The sequence below is a fragment of the Haliotis asinina genome, chromosome 10 (assembly GCF_037392515.1).
Source record: "Haliotis asinina isolate JCU_RB_2024 chromosome 10, JCU_Hal_asi_v2, whole genome shotgun sequence".
NCBI classification, from domain to species: Eukaryota; Metazoa; Mollusca; class Gastropoda; order Lepetellida; family Haliotidae; genus Haliotis; species Haliotis asinina.
Genome location: NC_090289.1, coordinates 7236652 through 7257116, shown reverse-complemented (window position 1 = coordinate 7257116; position 20465 = coordinate 7236652). Strand labels below are relative to the sequence as shown.

At 41.5% G+C, this 20465-nt stretch overlaps 1 protein-coding gene across 1 annotated transcript in view; it reads left to right on the top strand.

Annotated features, from left to right (window-relative positions):
• Positions 1-20465, top strand: part of LOC137298393 (uncharacterized) — a 29867-nt gene extending 9402 nt beyond the window's left edge. The window contains exons 8-18 of the mRNA XM_067830651.1: positions 2848-2959; positions 7613-7657; positions 8053-9503; positions 10253-10329; positions 14710-14789; positions 15233-15371; positions 15822-16025; positions 16749-16867; positions 18047-18121; positions 18835-18902; positions 19030-20465. Of these exons, the coding sequence (XP_067686752.1) occupies positions 2848-2959; positions 7613-7657; positions 8053-9503; positions 10253-10329; positions 14710-14789; positions 15233-15371; positions 15822-16025; positions 16749-16867; positions 18047-18121; positions 18835-18902; positions 19030-19156 (2497 nt within the window). The 3' untranslated portion in view covers positions 19157-20465. The remainder of the gene's footprint in view (positions 1-2847; positions 2960-7612; positions 7658-8052; positions 9504-10252; positions 10330-14709; positions 14790-15232; positions 15372-15821; positions 16026-16748; positions 16868-18046; positions 18122-18834; positions 18903-19029) is intronic.

Sequence of the window (20465 nt, the reverse complement as noted above, 5' to 3'; positions counted from 1 at the left end):
ATGGATGCCTTCCTCACAGGGTGGGGGCATCCTGGGCAACCTCAGTGTCTCGCCTATGGCCCGAGCAATAGGTGACCTTACACATCACATGTGCTAGAATTGAGAGCAGTCAGGCTGGTGTTCGAACACTTTGAGGATCAGGTTCCAAGCCGTGTGGTTCGTCTGGAGATGGACAACTGGACGGCAATGTCATACATTCTGAAGCAAAGCGGCACAGTGTTTCTGTCACGTCTTCAGGAGGCGTAGCAGTTTCTGCTATGGTGCGATCAGTTCAGCATATGGGTTATGCCTGTCTATCTCCCTGGGGTGGACAACGTGTGTGCAGATGCGCTCTCACAACGTGTTCTAGCTCTCCATGAGTGGTTGCTCGATCGGGAGATATTAAGGATTATCTCCCAGTTGTTCGGGTCGTTCTGTTTGCCTCTGGGGTGACAAATCAGATTCCTGTGTTTCGTTCTTGGATTCCGGATCTGAGAGCGATTCCCGGGGATGCCTCCCAGCTGGAGTGGACGGACACGGTGTTGTGGGCGTTTCTGCCATTTTCCCTGCTTTCCAAACTCCTGTCTCAGCTTGCCACCCAACCAGCGCAGCTACTAGTGCTTCTTGTACCTCTGTGGTCGTCTCAGTGCTGGTTGCCGGGTGATACTCGGGTTGCTAGTGCAGCCGCCTGTACTATTACCACGGCAACCGAACCTACTATCCCAGAACGGCCAGCCACTCCCCAATCCCAGGATTGAGCGGAATTCCTGCATCAGTTGCAGGCATAATTCTGGCTTCGCGGAGGGACCCCACGAATGTACAGTTTGAGGATAGATGGGCCTGATATGCGCTGGTGTGGAAATAGAGGGATTTTCGATCCCTTAATTTGAAGTGTTGGAGTTTTAACAGTCTCAATTAGAATCTGGCTTAAGCCGCTTCTACTATTCAAGGCTACTCAACGGCTATTTCAGCCTTCCACATACCCATCGAGGGTGCTTTGTTGGGACAACACGCCCTGGTACAGCTTTTTTTTGCAGGCGTGGACAGACTGCATCCGGTCGTTAGACGCACAAGTCTTCCATGGGGTTTGTCTAGAGTATTAGAATGGTGCCCACTCCTCTCGTTTGGCCAACCTGTCGTTACAACTGTTGAGTTGGAAAACGGCTTTTTAAGTGGCGGTAACATCTGGTAGACGTGTTAGCGATTTACACATCATATCTTCAGACCCGGAATTTACTGTGTTCTGTAAGGATTGGGTTAGCATACGCTCACCGGATTCATACCAACCACAGATCGATCATTCACTTCATGTGACAGTGCTTATCTATCTACCTGTGTTTATGCTGCCTGCGTCGTCTGATAATACATACCGTAAGGCTCATGTATTAGACGTTAGGAAAACTCTTAAAGTTTATATTAAAAGAACAGCCTTACTCCGTAAGCAGAAACAGCTATTTTGCTGTTATGGTGGGGGGCAAAGCTGGCTATCCATCTAACACACAGATGGTATCCCGATTAATTGTATCAGCAGGCTGCATGGCCTATATACATAAAGGCTTATGTCCCAAAGGGGGGTTGAAAGCTCACTCGGTGAGAGCAGTGTCCACGTCAAAATCACATGCTGCAGCTCTGCCCATTGAGGGGATCTGCTCAGAGGCTATTTGGAGTTGTCCAAGCACAATCATCCGTCATTACCAACTGGACAGATGCTTGCGAGACCGTGCTCGGTTCGGTCAGTCAGTTCTCTGCGGTGGACAGAATAGCTCTGCTCAAGCAGATTAAGCTTTGTCAGATGACTATATATATGTTTGCACTCAGTGGTGAGTGACTATCCATTACCATTTCATCAGTGGTGGTATTTGGTGATGGTTTTTTAGTCCTGCTCCCACTTTGGCTGGATGCCTTACTTTCCTTTCCATGTTCCCGCTTAACTTGCTAATGCTGTATGGACAGAGTTCAGTTTGGTGAGTTTCTCGAACGTCCAGGTCTCCAAACTTTGTCATTTGGGATTTCCCAAATTCTAGCAAATGGGCATATAAGCTTTGACAAGTGGGTCCTCAGCTTTGTCACGCCCCTGCCTTGACTGACATCAGTGGTCAGGTGACCAGGTGAGTGTCTTTTCTATTTCCGTGTGTTATAGATTTGCACCACCCGCATCGCCTCATTCTGTCTGATATGTTCAGCATGAAAAGTGAGGTGAGAGGTAGATAGCCAGAGTTACCTGATTTTTGCTGTAGGGAGCTTAGGGGGCCCTGTAAAGGTGGTCCCACAAGACAAAAACGATATTTTTGATTTGTAAATATTTTATTATCAAAATAGTTACAACTGTCATAGGGATTTTTAATGGACACATTTTAATGCTTATATGTAACCCAAGGAGAAAATTACACTTTATCCTGACACAATTAAGTGTATTTTCCTTCTGCACTTAAATCATATATCTCAGAATCCAAAACATTTCTACTCCTTGAACATCTTCCCAAGGAAAAGGAGTTGATTGACTTGAAAAGCCCAGTTTTTACCCTTTCCCAACAACTGCAGTCTTATTCTTTGGCTTGATTAACAGGTCCTAAATTATCTAATGAAATCAATACCTGGTTCGTGAAGTGCCCTGTAGTCTTCAGTCAATTGCAGGATATGCAATAGTCAGTTAACTCACATGTCAGATGCTGTGGGAAAATGATTGCAAATTCAGCCTGCAAAACCATTGCCTCATAACGATTGTTTCAATACAGAAGTGATGCTTCTGTAATGAAGCCATTGTTTCTGATAACCAGTTTGATGACAGTTACATAATGGAATGATTATTGCATGTAAAAAGGGCAAGATGACAGTTTGTGTGCTTCATTGGTTGCCTTCTCCTTGCAGACAACCCCCATACCACTTAACTCGCAGAGGTTGGGGGGAGTTCCCTGTCCGTGTCCAACTTCACTTCCTGGACCCACGGAACAAGCGGGTTGATGTCATTCACAACCTGAAGGTAACTCACACACTGTCATGACACCAGACTATGTTATAGTCTGGTATGTAGCAGCAGCAGAATTCTGAACAGAACTATCTCTAGGCATTTTGCTTATGTTTCTCTTTTTACAAGCTGCTTTTTTTTTTTGCTTTGAACAGTCAATTTAGCCAATTTAGTATTTGTACATTCTGTTAGATACTGTGAATTAAGATTCAGGAAATATACCAAGGTGATGTAGATCTATGTACAGCTATCGTTTTTAGTGAGTGAGTGAGTGAGTGAGTGAGAGTGAGTGAGTGTTTTATGTTACACTCAGTAATATTCCAGCCATATGGTGATGGTCTGTAAATAATCGAGTCTGGACCAGACGATCCAGTTATCATCAACATGAGCAACGATGTTGGTAAGAGGAAGGTATGATTGTTGTAGAGGAAACTCTGCTTGTTGTATATGAATATACGCTTCTAAGTGGAAACTATACTTGTAATGAGGAAATTGTGCTTGATGTAAGAAGAAACTGCTTGTTGTAAGAGGAAACTATACTTGTACGAGAAAACTGCTGGAAACTGGGAAGGAGATGTGGATCAGTGGAGATCTTAAGTTGTTTCAAAGGCATTTAGAAGTTGGTGGAATAAACTGAAAATGCTTTATGGTTCAACTCCTTTACTATACATGGTCACAACATTCACCTGAAGAAGAGACTAGGAACTGTCTCGGAACGTTGTGACCTTGTATAATAAAGAAGTTGAACCATAAAGCATTTTTAGAGTGGAGATCTTGTTTTACATTTGGTCTACAGCAGCCCATGCTTGTTGTTAAGGGAATCAATGCTTGTTGTTGGAGGAAACTTTGCTTATTGTTAGTGGAAATTGCTTGTTTTTAAGTGAAAAAATGCTTGTTTTAAGAGAAAACTGTGCTTGTTGTAAGAGGAAACGTGTTATCCCCTGCAGCGTGTTCAGCGTGAAGTAAGAAAGGTCCCAGTCTGGTTTTGTGACCTGACCTTCATTTCCGGGTCACAAGGGTATTTATCGTTATACCCTTATATTGCATATGATGCGATGTTTCAGTATGGATCCTTATACCGTTGTCAAGCAAGAGTGGGGTAATACATCACAGAACAGACTTATATACATGGACAGGGATAAAGTAATAACAACACGTAGGTATGAATCAAAGGCGGGGGATTAACAACAACAACAATGGGTGGTAGTAATGATGAGACAATAAGAGGAAGCCAATAGTGGCTGTAGCTGTGACAAAGTATACATGGCTGATGGGGTAATTAGTAATGGTGGCTGGTGAGCTCTAATCTGTTATTTTTATGAGTTCATTGTATGCAGTTGGGATGAGATATCCCTGATCTCTGTTGATTGAGGGCTTGTGTCTCCTGATTTGAACTGCTTCTGCCAGTTTTCTTTGGGTGAAGTCCTTGTGGTTTTTGGATAATATCTCTACACTGTCCCAAATTATGCTGTGACTTCTGTACCAAACTCCTCAAAATTACCGAAGCTGACCAAATCCTAAGCTATGACGTTGTGGACCTCTTCATGAGTGTCCCAATAGATGAAACCCTACAAATCCTCCGCTGTCGCATATCTGAATTGGAAACACCCCTTGACACCAACCTCACCATTAACTCCATCATTGCCTTGACCTCTGCCTGCATCACCTCGACATACTTCACCTGGGGAGACGACCACTATGAACAAATCCACGGCCTGCCCATGGGCTCCCCTCTGTCCCCATTACTCACTGAAATCTATATGACCTCGTTTGAAAAGCAAGCCCTCAGCACCTCGACCATCAAACCTACTTGCTGGTACAGAAAGGTTGACGACACCTTTGTCATCCTATGTCAAGACCAAGACTCAACTACCCTCCTGCAACACCTCAACCAACAGCACCCCCGGGTCCAATTCACCCTAGAAACAGAAACGAATGGCCAGCTTCCCTTTCTAGATGTCCTTGTAACTAGGTCCCCAGACAACAAGATAGAAACCAGTGTCTACAGAAAGCCAACCCACTCTGACCAATACATTCATTTCGACTCCAACCATCCCCTGAAAACCAAAACTGGGATCATCTCTACCCTCACTAGACGGGCCATAAACCTCTCCTCCAACAGTCCAAGTGCAGAAATAGAACACCTCCGCCATGTTTTCACCAAGTTCAACCACTACCCACCAAAGTTAGTTGATAAAATCATCAGATCCACGCTCCACCCGACAAGAAAAGAGCCCACCAACAAACCTGAACCAGCACCTATCCGCATCGCATTACCCTTCATTGGAAAAACCTCCTACCACATCAGCCGTCTCCTAAAGCAACAAGCAGGCATTGAAACCTACTTTACCAGTTCTACAACGCTGAAAACCATGCTCAAAGCGAATGGCAGGAACACCTCTAAACAACAACAGCCACCAAAAGGTGTCGTCTACAAAATCAACTGTGACTGTGGCGAGGCATATGTAGGTGAAACCTCCCGGCCCATAAACATCAGGATCAAAGAACACTTATCATCTACAACCAAATCAGATCGGAAATCTGCTATATCCGACCACATCATCAAATGTCCCAATCACAGCATAATTTGATACAGTGTAGAGATATTATCCAAAAACCACAAGGACTTCACCCAAAGAAAACTGGCAGAAGCAGTTCAAATCAGGAGACACAAGCCCTCAATCAACAGAGATTAGGGATATCTCATCCCAACTACATACAATGAACTCATAAAAATAACAGATTAGAGCTCACCAGCCACCATTACTAATTACCCTATCAGCCATGTATACTTTGTCACAGCTACAGCCACTATTGGCTTCCTCTTATTGTCTCATCATTACTACCACCCATTGTTGTTGTTGTTAATCCCCCGCCTTTGATTCATACCTATGTGTTGTTATTACTTTATCCCTGTCCATGTATATAAGTCTGTTCTGTGATGTATTACCCCACTCTTGCTTGACAACGGTATAAGGATCCATACCGAAACGTCGCATCATATGCAATAAAGAAGTTGTTATCCATAAAGAATCTTACCCTCAGCGAGATATCTCACGAACCTTCAGTGGACTTTCTTCATATTTGACACCAAGCTTCATCTTTGGAAGGCACGATTTTTTTATTTTTTTCAGTACGTGATTTCTTTATTACTGTTTTTGCACATTTCATTCGCTGTGACATTCATGTCAAGGTCAAAGGGAGTCTTGAAAATATTTGTGCATTTGTTGGACAACTACAGAGCAAGATATCAAGATAGTTTGATTTTGTTTTTGTTGACATTGAACTTCATTTTAAGCTATGAACATCACTTTCATTCCTTTTGAAGTTTAATTGTATAAACTGCAGCTGGGGATTATTATCACCTTAGTGACAGTGTTTGTTGTAAGAGGAAACTATAAGTGTGTGTCTGTGGGGGGTAGTTTCAAAGTAGGGACTGGCCAGATCACTGGGGTCACCTGATAAATCGTGGGGTGGCGGGACTAACTTGCCAAACTGGGTCCTTTTGCTGGTCAAAAGTTGCGGCTGAAAAATACATTAATGTGGGTGTGCCCACTCCCTAGAGATTTTGTGCTGTGTAAACCAGGGGGTTATTTGAAGGGAACAATCACAAGGATGGAGTTACCATATCGGGAGATGGTGATTCTGATGGCCTCCTTGTGTCATGCATACTCACGTTTGCAGAGTTGTATGGGTAATCTGTGGCCCTCGTGCCAAATGTGGGATAATGCATAATTTGAGATAGGATTAGTTTCAAAATTTTGAAATCTTAACCATCCTATCACACGCAGTGGGTGCCTACCTATCCTGCTCCACATCATAGTTTACTGGAAATGAATGGAGAATGACAGGCACAGATTGTCACGTGATCATCTGAGCGTGCTGCACGTTTATAGAGATGATGGACAGGTGTCGATGTTGGGGTGGGGGAAGAGGTTGGTTGGTCAATACGAGACCAGCAAGATTTGATTCCACGTTAGCTCATAGCATGTTTCCACACGTGGTCATAGAAGAAGAGAGCTGTAGAATGTGAGATCGGATAAGTATATAAAGATACAATTTATGGTTGAGATTTCCAAGCTTCTTGTACAAGATGTCCTAATGGATTAGGTGGTCACTGACTGTTGTTACTGATGCTGTCCGTCATCATGTCCCATTAGGTTGATTCGATCTGTGAATGTCCCGGAGTGGAATAGGCCTTCAGCAACCCATGCTTGCCATAAAAGGCGACTATACTTGTCGTAAGAGGCAACTAACGTGATCGGGTGGTCAGGCTCGCTGACTTGGTTGACACATGTCATTGGTCCCCAATTGCGCAGATCAATGGTCATGTCAGGCTCGCTGACTTGGTTGACACACGTCATCTGTCCCCAATTGTGCAGATCGATGGTCATGTTGTTGATAACTGGATTGTCTGGTCCAGACTCGGTTGTTTACAGACCACTGCCATATGGCTGGAATATTGCTGAGTGCGGCGTAAAACTAAACTCACTCATTAGGTTGATTCTGATGATGTTAACCATTGGTTTGTCTGGTCCGGACTTGGTTACTTACAGAGAGCTGTCTTATCTTGTGTGGCAAGAAACATCAATCAATCTAACAAATGGTGATTACTTATATAATTTAGGTTTGTCAACTTAACTTAACATGGTACCTATTTTGTTTCAGCTTGACAAAACCTGCACTGGTCTACAGACTCTTGGTGCTGAAACAGTGAGTACTGTTCATGAACTTCAGTTATTCATGTGTACTGGCATCATTGGCAAATGAGATTCGACTGTTTTAGCTCTAAGTCACCAACTAATGACACAACAGTGAGACAGGTCACACTTGCAAGATGGAAGGAATTTCAACAAGAATGGAATGTACGAGTGTTGCATGTTTGTGTGGTATTTTGGTTGATGCATTAAATGTTATTTCTGTTTGTAAGCTTTCAGGGTGCTTTGATACATAGGAATCAAAAGAAGTGAAAGAGTGCCCTATTATTTCATGTGACAGATTATCAATTGTCATACATAGGGAATAGGGTGTTTTGTCATTTCTTTTGAGTAGTATATATTCATCCATTCAAAGTGTTAAGAGTGTTTAATCTGATTAATATATTACAGATAGTGGAGATTGAACTGGAGCGAGAAACACAACAAAATGAAGTTCCTCTGCCGTTGTCATCTGACTCAGGCCCACTGCATAACAAACAAGTAGGAGATAACTGCAGTGACAATGTGAATATGACGATTGAAAATCGTGCTGATAATAGTGTGTGCAGTGCAGGTGATAGGCTGAGGAAAGAAGTTTCAATGGAAGTTGATACTGAGAACAGTGTCAAACATAGCTCAGTAAAGACAGAAGTGGGGAGTACAAATGGAAACGAAGACAGTTGTGTTCAAAATGGCGCTCAGGATGTGAATAGTCTACCTTATCTCAAAGTCAATGGTAAAGCCTCTACAGCACCCAAATGCAATTTAACAACAAACAGTACTCCCAAAGTCATTCATCTAAAAACTAAGAGTGTTTTACATAGTGAACTTAACACAAGTCCTAAGAAAGATGATAAACATTCCACAGTGTCTCCTACCTCGACTGATCTGACTCCACAGCCTGGTGTTATGTACATGCGTTGCAAGGACCAGCAAGGCCACCTCCTCCTGCTTCCCTACAAGCTGGGCACCCCTCACGGAGCAGGCACGCAGCAGTCCGACCCCAGTGCCTTCAACAAGTCACCTGCTACACCTACCTCAACTGCTAAGACATCAGGGTCAATATCTATACCTCAGTCTAGTGCATCGCCTTCCTCAAAGACCACAAATCTTGTCCTGAAGGTCACACCAACAGGGTTAAAACTGGTTCCGGCTGATAGTGAGCCAGTGTCCACATCAGTTGCCAAGCCAACTCATATTCTTCAAGGGTCTGAAACTGGTGGGAAAGCTAAACTAAAGTCTCTACTTAATGCTGGGTCTTTTGTACCCAATGCAAACTCAGTGCTTCAACAGAAGGGGGTAGGTGGAGTCAAGCCTGGTATCTTGAAACCCTCCAATACGCCTGTGAACTCAAATGTGACCAAACCTCATCTAAATCTCAAACTATCCAACCCGACTGTGCCAAATCTCACCTCTAAAATGCCTCCACCTCACTCAGATACCAAATCAAATCAGTCGCTTGTTTTAGCCAATATTGGTGACAAACAGATTTTGTTGAAGGTCGTACCAGGGGCAGATAATCAGGTTCTCCTTGTGCCAAATCAGCCGTCTTGTACACAGCAAGCCAGTCAGTCATCAGGGATTGCCAAAACTCCACCTGTAGTAGGCCAGCCACAAAAGTCACTGCTTGCAAAAACCTTGACAAATACCACAACACTCCCACAACAAATGGGACAGAAATCTCTTACTTTCTCTTTCGGATCATCTCCCTTTAGCATGCACCCAGCTCACCAGAAACCAGATGCTACAAATTCAGCCAGTCAAAAGCTATGCCCAAATTTTGACCCTGAGAAGAAGATTCATGTGTGGAAGAAGAAAATTAAGGATTTGGCTGGATTTAGTGAAGAAATCCTTCCTTTGAGGTAAGGATTCTTTTCAAATGTTGACATTTTTATTGGGGGGTGAGGTGTGATTGCTTCGTTGTCAGGCACTGAAGTTCACTGTCTTGAGTCCCTTTGGCATCCAAGAAGCCTCTGATTGTGGTTTGAATTCTGCATTGCCTCAATCATAAATATATATATCTAGGTCTGTCAGTATCATACCTTTGTAGGTTTCAACCAAGTGGTAAACCTGCATCTTTTACTTCTTTTCTCCCCCATTTAGGCAACACGCTGTGTTTATAACGGGAATACTAACTGGCATTAAGCAACTCACACACAGCAATGGCTTAAAAATATTTTCACTTCTACCATTTGAGACAAAGTGTTGACGGTTATGTTCTTTACTCATATTGGTGTATGCACTTTTCAATTTGGTAAATTTGCACCACAAAGTGACAAGTTTTTAACCATTGATTGCTATATTGCGTAGTGTGTATCAGTGATGGTTGGGTGGCTGGGTAGCCAAGTAGTTCATGTGTTCACTAGTCACGCTGAAGACACAGGTTGGATTCCACACATGGATACAATGTGTGAAGCCCATTTCTGGTGTCACCTGCTGTGATATTGCTGTAATATTGCTAGAACCATACTTAATCACTCACAATGCTGGAATATTGCATGAACAGTATTGACTGAGTTGTAACATTCGCCACCATGTAGCTGAGATATTGCAGATGTGACATTAAATATTCACTCACTCACTATTCGTAACAGTGCTTCTTCAATTGTAGATTAGTGGACTATCCAGATCTGTTATCTCTTATACGAGCTGCAGTTCGCAGACATCCAGTTGTCCGTGAAGTTGTAGGTAAGGTATTCATTAAACATGTAATTTCTTCTATGAATATCCTGTGTCAGATGTAATGTCTTGAATATGGTTGATGGTTAACATGAGGATGCCAGTTCTATTCTGTTATCTTCATCCATTATTTTCCAGGGAATTGTATCTTCTATTACAATCAGTATGTAGGAACCATTTGCCTGGCTTCGTCTCTCTTGCAGCAAATATGACCCAATGATTTCTCTTGCTCGTGAGTTTGTAATCCATAAACAATCAAACTACTTCTTTGTTGAATATAAGTTTGTCCTAGATCTAATTTTTCCTTATCCAGACTCATGCTTATTACGCTTATCTCCTCCCTCTTACGAAGACAGTGGAACATTCGAGATCCTGTGAAGTTCCCTTCTAATTGAAGCAGACGTACAATAAACTTACGCATACGCAGCCTCCCTTTCCTGCCAATAAGGTCACATGACCAGCCATGCTTGTCACTATCTCCTTCATCACCTGACAAGGACTGTTGGAGGCACTTTGGGTCCTGATATGGCAATAAGTTTTGCTTATGTTTTGATCCTATAATCTAAGTTGTGTCGTATTCGGTTTTTGGATTGTAAATATTATCATCGATATGTAACATTATTTTTGAAACTTACATTAGTTACAAAATTTCATGTCTTTTGGACCTGTTTTCTTCAACTTTGACTTAGTCGTAGTTGATTAAATCGTGCTCCCAGTGTAAACTACTGCAGTTAATCTGCATGTAGTATGTGCTTCATGCAAACCTGTTTGTTCTTCAACTGTTCTCTGTGAACTTTGCAAGCATTATCAAATTCAGAATTTGCATTATATTTATATACTGTTCAAAGGCGTGCTTAAGACAAACAATGTGGGGTCTCGCTTGTCATGTCTGTATTGGCTGATTCAGTGTCTAGTAACCATATGTTGTTAACAGCTGACATTCATAATTTTACCGATCAGCCAGACATACCCTGGGCGTGTGGTCGAGATATCAGCAGGACTTCATATAGATCACAGAAGAGAGCGTCATCAGAATTGGGTTCATCTCAACCTCGTCATTGTCTACATCTTCAGCTACTAGATCTCCACGGCTTCTAGTCCTTCAGCAATGAGATAGTGCCTCCCGATGAATGTCACATCTACGACGAACCTCCACTACTACTTCCTGAGGTACGAGTCGTCAGTTCTCATGATCAACGATCAGCGTCATCCAGACCTTCATCAACTATGTTGGCAACTACGCTGCATCTTCATCTACGCAGACATCCACAACATTTGCATTCAACACCTCAGATGGTTCTGCGAATCAACCGCTGCTGCTTGCACCACAGTCACTGGACACCGGCCACTTCATGCAACAGTTCACCACTCATATGATGAATCTGATGGATCACTGTTTTGAAGATGATCAGAAATGCCACTCAGCAGCTACAACTCCAGTCACCGTTTGTGACAGTCACCGACTGCTTTAGGTCCGTCATATGAAGAGGAGGCATTGTGTGCACACTCCTGTTCACGGAAATCATCACTATTGGCCATATCTTCACGTCGCTGTATGGATGATGCTCATTTCATCGACTTGCTCATGGATCTCGTTACAACTGCAAGCGTTCTCTGCCTATATCCCTGTTCATTGGAGACATCATCGTTTGTCACTTTCAATGATGACACTGCATGGACATTGTGTCCCGCTCCCAAATGCACTCACGGAATCATGGAGATAGCTGTCGTTCATCTCTATCACTGGAGGAAGCCCTCTTCTCATCTCAGAGATCACGTCAAGGATCCCAAACGGTTTGGACCTAGTCTCTCCGTTAAAGGATTCCAACAAAGCTCACACCTATAAGGTGAGTAATGAGAACACTGACACTTTGACCTTTCCGGCAATTGTGTTGATAGCTACCATCCCGGAAACTTTGTCTACAGCCTTTCAGATGGTGCCTGAATATCAGCAACAGCACATTCCAGCCTTCAACACTTTTCCTATTACATCACATGTAGACGAGTCACATAAGCTCATCAGCTGTCAGAATTGGGGACTTCTCAATGACGATTGTGTCATGAGCGAGATGGCTACAAGCTCCCACTACAGGCAACACTGCCGGTCACAAAAGACCCAGCGCTCTTCATATATGCTGGAAATCAGCAAGACAAGTTAGCCGAAGCCATATCATCTCTACTAGAGAAAGGCGCAGTCAAAAAACTACATCTGGATTGACTAACACCAGGATTCTACTTCCCAATCTTTCTGGTTCCCAAGAAAAACTCCAAGGAAAAGTTTCGATTTATGTACATCATAAAGGAGTTCAATAGGGATTATCTGCTGAAACCAGAATGATCCATCTACCACAACTGCGGCAGCTCATCCATCCAGCTGATTATCTGGACATTTCGATTCATACGGACTCCAGGAAATATCTGCGCTTCCTATTCAATGGTCAGCACTATCAATATACGGTCCTACCATTTGGAATATCTTCAGCCCCATGGCTATTACTTGGGTCACCAAGCCCATTGTCACTTACATACATCGCCTTCTACCTGGATGACAGCATTCAAGCTCGTCATAAGAGAAGTCACCTCAGACTACAGTTAGACTTCACCATTAGGCTACTAACTCAACTCTGATGGCTTGTGAATCTACTGAAATCGGAATTAGAGCTGCAGCAAGATCTTCAATTCCTTGGGATTCGGTTCAGCACTCATGAGTTATGTCTACAAGCGGACATCGCTTGAATTATTGACACATATGCCAGAAATATATGTTTTGGACTTCAGTTGTACACAGTTCAACTCCAGTCATTGTAAGATAGGATTTTATCACTAAAATTCAACTGCCTGGACAACCAGACAGACAATTCCACATCCCAGCATTATCTACAGTCCTCAGGCCACATGATACACAGGATCATTATGTCCAGTCAGGGTGTTGGAAATATATCTCAAACGTACTAAGACAAGGAGACAATGTTTCAAGCGCCTGTTCATCCCATTATCTACTGAGACGCTTATGGAAGTATCCCGCAACACTATAGCAGTATGGATGAGAGCGGTTATACTGAGGGCCTACAAAGCAGCAGGACTTGAACCTCTGCAAGTTTCCTGTCCACTTGAAGTCAGAACCTTGGTATCATCACTGGCTCTATATGGAAACTGTTTGTTAACAACTATAATAGAAGGTTGCTTTTGGAATGGAAATACGGTGTTTGCCAACCACTACATATGGGACATCGTCATGGAGGACGTCACTGGCATTCACCAATTTGGACCACTTGAAACAAAACTATGACAGAAAGTCATTTGTCTCAAATGTCAAATGAACTCTATCCCAGACGAGCCCCCAATTTGACTTGTTGAGACCAAGATGCTCTGTGGAATATAATGGTTGAAAGTCCATGCACACGTCTTGAACAGGGTAGCATGAGTGATTATGATCCTGACCCTCGTAATAAAGATGCTTATACATGAAGAAGGGTCACAACTGGTTTTGACTGAAGTCTTGACATACAGTTGCACTAGACACTAGCAGGACGCTAGTTGTTATATATATCATCACATTCCAGTCAATGAAAGCTTCAAGAGAAGTCAAGTTCGACTGGATGTGATCCCCATCACACAAATGAATATTGGAAGAACAGGACCAAATATATTGCCATTATGGTACCCAAAGGGGGGAAGTACTATATGTACTTATGGCCATCAACAGAATCCAGCGTGGCCTGACCCACTGCCATTTCAGTTGGATTCGGTAAGCATAATAAGCATGAGTCGTGATATGGAAAAATGTGGAATTTTCTGAATAAAATTTATATTTCATACTTATCCTGACTCATGCTGTCAAGTCCTCCCAACCGCCCTTTCATTCAGGCTAAATTCACAGTAAATTTTGTGTTGAGCTTAGCAGATTCGGAGACAGTGGCAAGCATGGCTGTTCATATTGGTGGGCAAGGGAGGCTGACTTCACGGGATTTCAAGTGTTCCACTAGATTCGCATAGAGGGAGGAGATAAGCATGATAAGCATGTGTCAGAATGCGTATAAAATATCAATTATATTCAGTAAATTACATTTTTCAAAATCATGCAAGGACCTTCACTGTATCAAGCAACTATTATAAATGGTTTTAGCTTACCTCCACATCAGATTCTGTCATGTGATCTTCATAAAATAGCTTGCATCATGACTGGGAGGGAATTTGATTTCCTTGCCGAAAAAAAAATCTTTATACCCATGCATGAAGAAAAGACAAAACAAGCTCCAAGCAGATATCTTAGCTGGAGAAGGGCTGTGGTGTAGCCTTCGAGTAGAGCGTGTATTTGCAAGCCCAGTTTGAATCCCCTTTGCCTTGGTGACACTATTCACTGATTATTTTGTACTAAACTTTTTCCAGACCGCAGTCTGCACCCATATTGTGCACATTCTACAGAGGAGTGGCTCAGTTGGAATATTGGCAAGAGACGGGCATCAGAGGTATGCTCCATCATATTGCGCACTCGCGCTTTGCAGTGGCACAAATCTGAGCATTGAGCAGAAAGTGATGAAAGTCGGGATACTGAAGATAATATAATTCTTTACAAGATCTCATCAAATTTCTCGTTGACATTGATATGAATAATTCTGTACTCATAATAGTTTCAGTCAGAGAACTGTGAACAAGAAGCATAGATGACATAATGCTGATGCAACATTAAAGTTTTGCGCACTCATGCAGAATCAGACCAAGATCGTTGAGTTCAGAGGGTAATTTATAGTCTAATGAAAGTAAACAGGCAGACATGATAAGATTGTTGATACACTGGCTTTGCTAATGTCTGTGAGCAGAGGTTTGGGGATTTCTGTTAATATATAGAAAAATGTATTCATGGTTTTATCAAAACGTAACTCAGTATGACTATGTTGCTTGATGTTTCCAGTGGCAAAGGGCTGCATCTGTCAGGAACTTTATTTTAGACCATCTGAAGGAGGAAAGTTCCTTCAAAGGGGAGCAACTCTGGACCACAAAGCAGATTATGACTTGGTGTCGTCTTCATGCTTTCAGCCCTCACCATCTAGGTACAAGTTCTATATTACATTTCTATATTGTGTTATTGACAAGGGCAAATACAACAGTGGTGCACTCTCTCACTCACTCACTCACTCACTCACTCACTCACTCACTCACTCACAAACACTCCAGCATACCCCTTTTATGTTAACTACACCCTTTATGTTGTCTACATCCTTGGCCACTTCTGCAAAACAAAATGTCAAAATCCATCAATCATCTCTGAATATGTTGAATATTTATGGCCAGTTTTCGTGCGCCTAGACCTTGTAAAGCTTCACTAGTTTCTTTGCATCATGATACTCTTATTCAGTGACTTCCCACATTAAAGAAGCACATGTTAAGAGTGAATTTTAAGGTACTTTTGTCATGTTCAGATCTCATGTTCACAACTAATTTAGTTGATTTCTTTTGATGTAACAAGCATTGTTGATGGAAGGTAAACCCACATTTTCCAGAAATTGCAGAACATGTTGATGGTGAAGTGAATCAGCCAGTGTCTACATCGATGTCACAAAAGCATACCCCTAATAGCCCAGGCGAAAGACGACTGACAAGTCTGTCAGACCATGAACTGTATCTGGAGAAGGTAGACACTCTTCTAGCTCAGATGGTACCATCGGATGACAGTGACGAAAGTGACCTTGACATTGTGTCTGTTGGTAAGCTCAAATGTCACCCTATGAAACTCTGTCTATATGACCAGGGATTCTGGAGCAGAAACATTCCTGAATACCATACCTGTTTTAAATTCCATTAGGGAAGTCAGTCGTTAATCTCCCAAAAGTAATTCATTACTATTTGTGTGACATCTTTAGCTATATTGATAGTGTGAGGCAGGTTTTTGCTAAAAACAATAGCAGAAAATAAGTACTTGCACTTAAGTTGTACAACCACTGACTAAACATTAGTTAGAGGAATACAAGAATCATCTTCATAATATTTATGTAAGCATGCTGGGGTTGTACGATGAGAGTGAAAGTTGTGTGGGCAGGGAACAAAAACTGATTTGGGGGTTCAGGGTTTGAGGGTCAGTATGTTGTTTCACTATTGGTGTATAGTTTACTGCTTCAAAACATGATTCACTGTAGCCACTGGTTTTGCTTTTAATAGTAGTCTTTAGTAATTTTAGCAATTCAATAAGTGTGGTATTTTCGGGTAGTGGATTCCAGATAAAGAAAAACCCCAGATTTAAAACAGCTCTTTCACTTTTCACAGCACAAGAATCTGACGAAGTTGTTGACCATGTCAACAAGAGTAGGTTGGTTTGTGTCATACATTACTTCCTTTGCAGTACAAGTTATATATTTTGAAGTAATGACTTTGAATTTTTCCTCAAACACCATGACTTCCATCACTAAATCATCTTTTTCATTTCTGACAAGATTTGCCAAGGGTGAAATTGAAAGAGGAACCGTCTGTTGAACTTGAGAGTAACCATGACAACAGGGATGTTGCTCCCCCTGGGGATGAAGCTGTGTTTGTACAGGACATTGCTCAACAGGTAGTGTGTACTGTCCCATGTATCTTGCAGCGGTGTTGAAGCTGGAGAGAATTGTCTTTGGCAAAGAGTGAGCGTAGATGCAACATATGTCATATTTGGGATTTCACTTTCTTAGTAAAGTACAAATTCTAGTACTTTTTCGGTTGAGTCCCATCCGGGATTCGAACCCGCACCCTCAGAGTCAGGCACCTAATCGCCAGCACACAAAGTCAGCCACCTAGCCTGCTCAGCCACCAGCGTAGATGGTTTCTTTAGTGTAGTCAGCCGTGAAGAATTCATGATGAAAGCCTGATTTCTCCAGGAACAGGTGGATTGGTGGGGTAACCTAGGGGTTAAAGCGCTCACTGGTCATGCTGAGGATGTGGGTTTGATTCCCACCATAGGTACAACATGTGGAGCCCATTTTTTGTGTCCTCACTGTGATAATGCTGGATACGGCTAAAAGCAGTGTAAAACCTACTCTTAGTTGGAACAGGTAGTGAGACTTAGTTGATGGTCGTATAATCAATGACAGTGTTTTCACTGATAATATCAGAAACTGAATTGTCAGGTCCAGACTTATTCTCGTTATCTGGCTATATCTCTGTCTCTTCAGTTTGTTACAAAGTGGAAAACATGTCTGAAGACAGTTTACTCTGCAAACGATTGCCAGCCTCCCTGGGAGGAGCTCTGTTGTTTTGGTTCGAGAATTAAGTCAGACATAAACAGGACGTCTGACAGCTGTTCGGAAATTTTTTGATGCATTTTAGATGAAGTAGACCGTCTGAGTGGGGTATCCATGTAAAACGATAGTCAAAACTAGCACACGCAATGAGAAAACTCTCACAAGATAGTGTCAAACATGGAAACGAAGAAGGGAAATTACAAGTGTTCCTCTTTTCTTTTCGGGGTTTCTTCACAAGGTATTTATTGCACTGTGAGTAAATTTCTAGAGATATATAAAGGAACACTTGTACTTTCACATGTTCCCTTCTTCGTTTCCATGTTCCTCTTTTCTTTTCGGGGTTTCTTCACAAGGTGTTTATTGCACTGTGAGTAAATTTCTAGAGATATATAAAGGAACACTTGTACTTTCATGTGATCTCTTATTCATTTCTATGAGTATTATGTTTGTATTTTTCGACTGTGTGTTGGTGTAGTCTGTATGTTAGTGTATGTCATTCCCTTGTTGTATTTCAGATTGGAGTGAGGTTCCAGCCAACACAGATTGAACCTGGTGTAGTTGGCTCTGTTGTAGAAGACACCATCTACACTGTGAGTGTAATTACCTCAATGGCTTCCATGGATATGTATGAAGTAAGATAGAGTCATAACAACAGTGACAACATTTGTATCTTAACTGATGCAGAAATCCATACAATTCTTTATTGATGTAATACCTTATCTCAATTCCACAAATGTAATCTTACTACCTTTTGTCAGCGTGTTTAAACATAATTATTGAACAGATTAATTATTTTTGTTTTTAATCTCTAACAGACTATTTCTTCACAATCTTTAACCTGGTGCATGGGTGATTTTGACATCGTATAACTGTGTAGAGTTGTCTCCCTTTGACCGTTCACCCTGATTGTGTTTCTAAGCGTGTCAGCACCATGTCTGTTACTACTAGATTTCATTTTCATGATAAAGACCTTTGAGTCGGACTTAAAAAGTTGGGAAGTACAATATGGAGAAGCTTTGTGGATGACAACTTCTTTTATTTCATGAGTGTGACTTTTCAATACAGAAATGGCATGACAATTTACAAGAATCTGTATCGTTGCAATCACGGAATAATAGAAGTTGTTACTCGTTCGTGTAAGAAAGTGTAAGATTCACTTTCACTTTCACTGGTTTGATACCCATTCATTAGCTTGTTTAATAAAAATGGTATGTCCAAGACCTTCTCCTACCTGCACACCCATTTACTCTCACTCACTCACTTACTTTTACCATGGTAACTTATGTTTGCCATTTGTCTTTAGGTGATGTCAAGACTGGCTGAGGACATTTTGAGAGAGACGTTTTCAGTGGCAAAGTTGGAGTCAAATGGGTAAGCAAAGCAAATATCAGGATCACTGTTGTGTCATGTCCTGTTCATTAATATTTCCTGCTTACATTATTTTCTTTCAATACTAAAGTTGCACCAAATACTTTGTATTCATTTGTCTCTGTTCCAGCACAGTGGAAGAGCTATCTGCAGGCAATGTATTTAAAGCAATAAACAACATGGCAATAACAGATTTTTTTACAAACAAGCATCTTGGTATCCATGACAACACATCACCATCCTCTGGGGTAAGGTGACAGGAACCGTGGAACTTCCTCACCAGTTCAGGAGTAACTGGCTGCTTACACTTGAATATTGTACAGGGTTAAAATGGAACGGTTATTCAAAACAAAAACTAATATAAGATATATACAGCTATAAATATAAATGAAATTGCAGTTATTTTGACCATACTTAATAGACATGAAAATGTGTAGGTTATACACAATTCTGAGTGTACAGTAGAAGCTCCTGCAAATCAGCATGTTTTAATGCATAAAAACCAAAGAATAATACTTTTCAATGTGAGAAAAGGTTACCAGTGTTTCATAATATATTTTGAAGTCATTGCCTGAGAATTTATGGCTGATTTGTAAGAGTTTTATATCTGACCGTATAACTAAACCTGGATTAAATAATTATTCCTTTTGTTTTTGTCGTTTGTTGCCTATTGTGAAAAAGTGATTCTACTGGTACTGTTCCAGACTTGGATCTTTTTGGTCCAGATAGTGTGACAAGTGCCCACTGTTTCATCAGTAAAATCAGAGGATAGTGCTTGCTACTGCTTCACAAATTTCATGCAGCCTTGAAAATCTGAGATTACAGACAACAGAAAAATAAAATAGATCAAACAAAGGCTTTCCAAAACCCATGTTAATCCATGTGGAATTTTCTTTCTTTAAGTTTGAAATTTTAATTGAGACCCTATCAAAAATATTTTAGAAACCAGTGTCAGAATGCTCAAGACAGCAACTGTTTCCTGAGTGTTAAATGTTACCTTCCTGTTGGTCATACCATTAACAAGTTTCGATGCAACCTCTAATCAAGTGTATTCAGATGTTTGGGCACTGGGATCCAACACATTGGTCTGAGTTTAATTAGACTGAACTGAGACATTGAAACTGTGTTGCTGGATAATCACTGATTATCAGTGAGGAAGGGGAGGGAAGGGGTAGCCTTGTTGTTGAAGCATTTGCTTGTCATGCCTAAGACCCGGGTTCAGTTCCACTCATGATTACAATGTATGAAGTTCATTTCTGGCTTCCCCCACAGTGATATTGCTGCAATAGTTTTTAAAAGGGATATAAATTCATACTTACTCACTCATTATTTACCTGAGGTCACTGTTGCTTTAAACAGCCCAGGAACATCAGCTGTGTTCAGGGTAATGAATGTATGTGTGGCTTATCTCTTAAAGGACAGGGCTTGTTTGGCAAATGTTATTGTTATTTGTTGAACAAATGCGAACTGTGTTAACTCATTTCTATTGAATTTGAAACAGTGTAGCTGCCATTAAATATTTAATTTGTGATTTGTGAAGATGTAGAATAAATATTGCTGCATTCA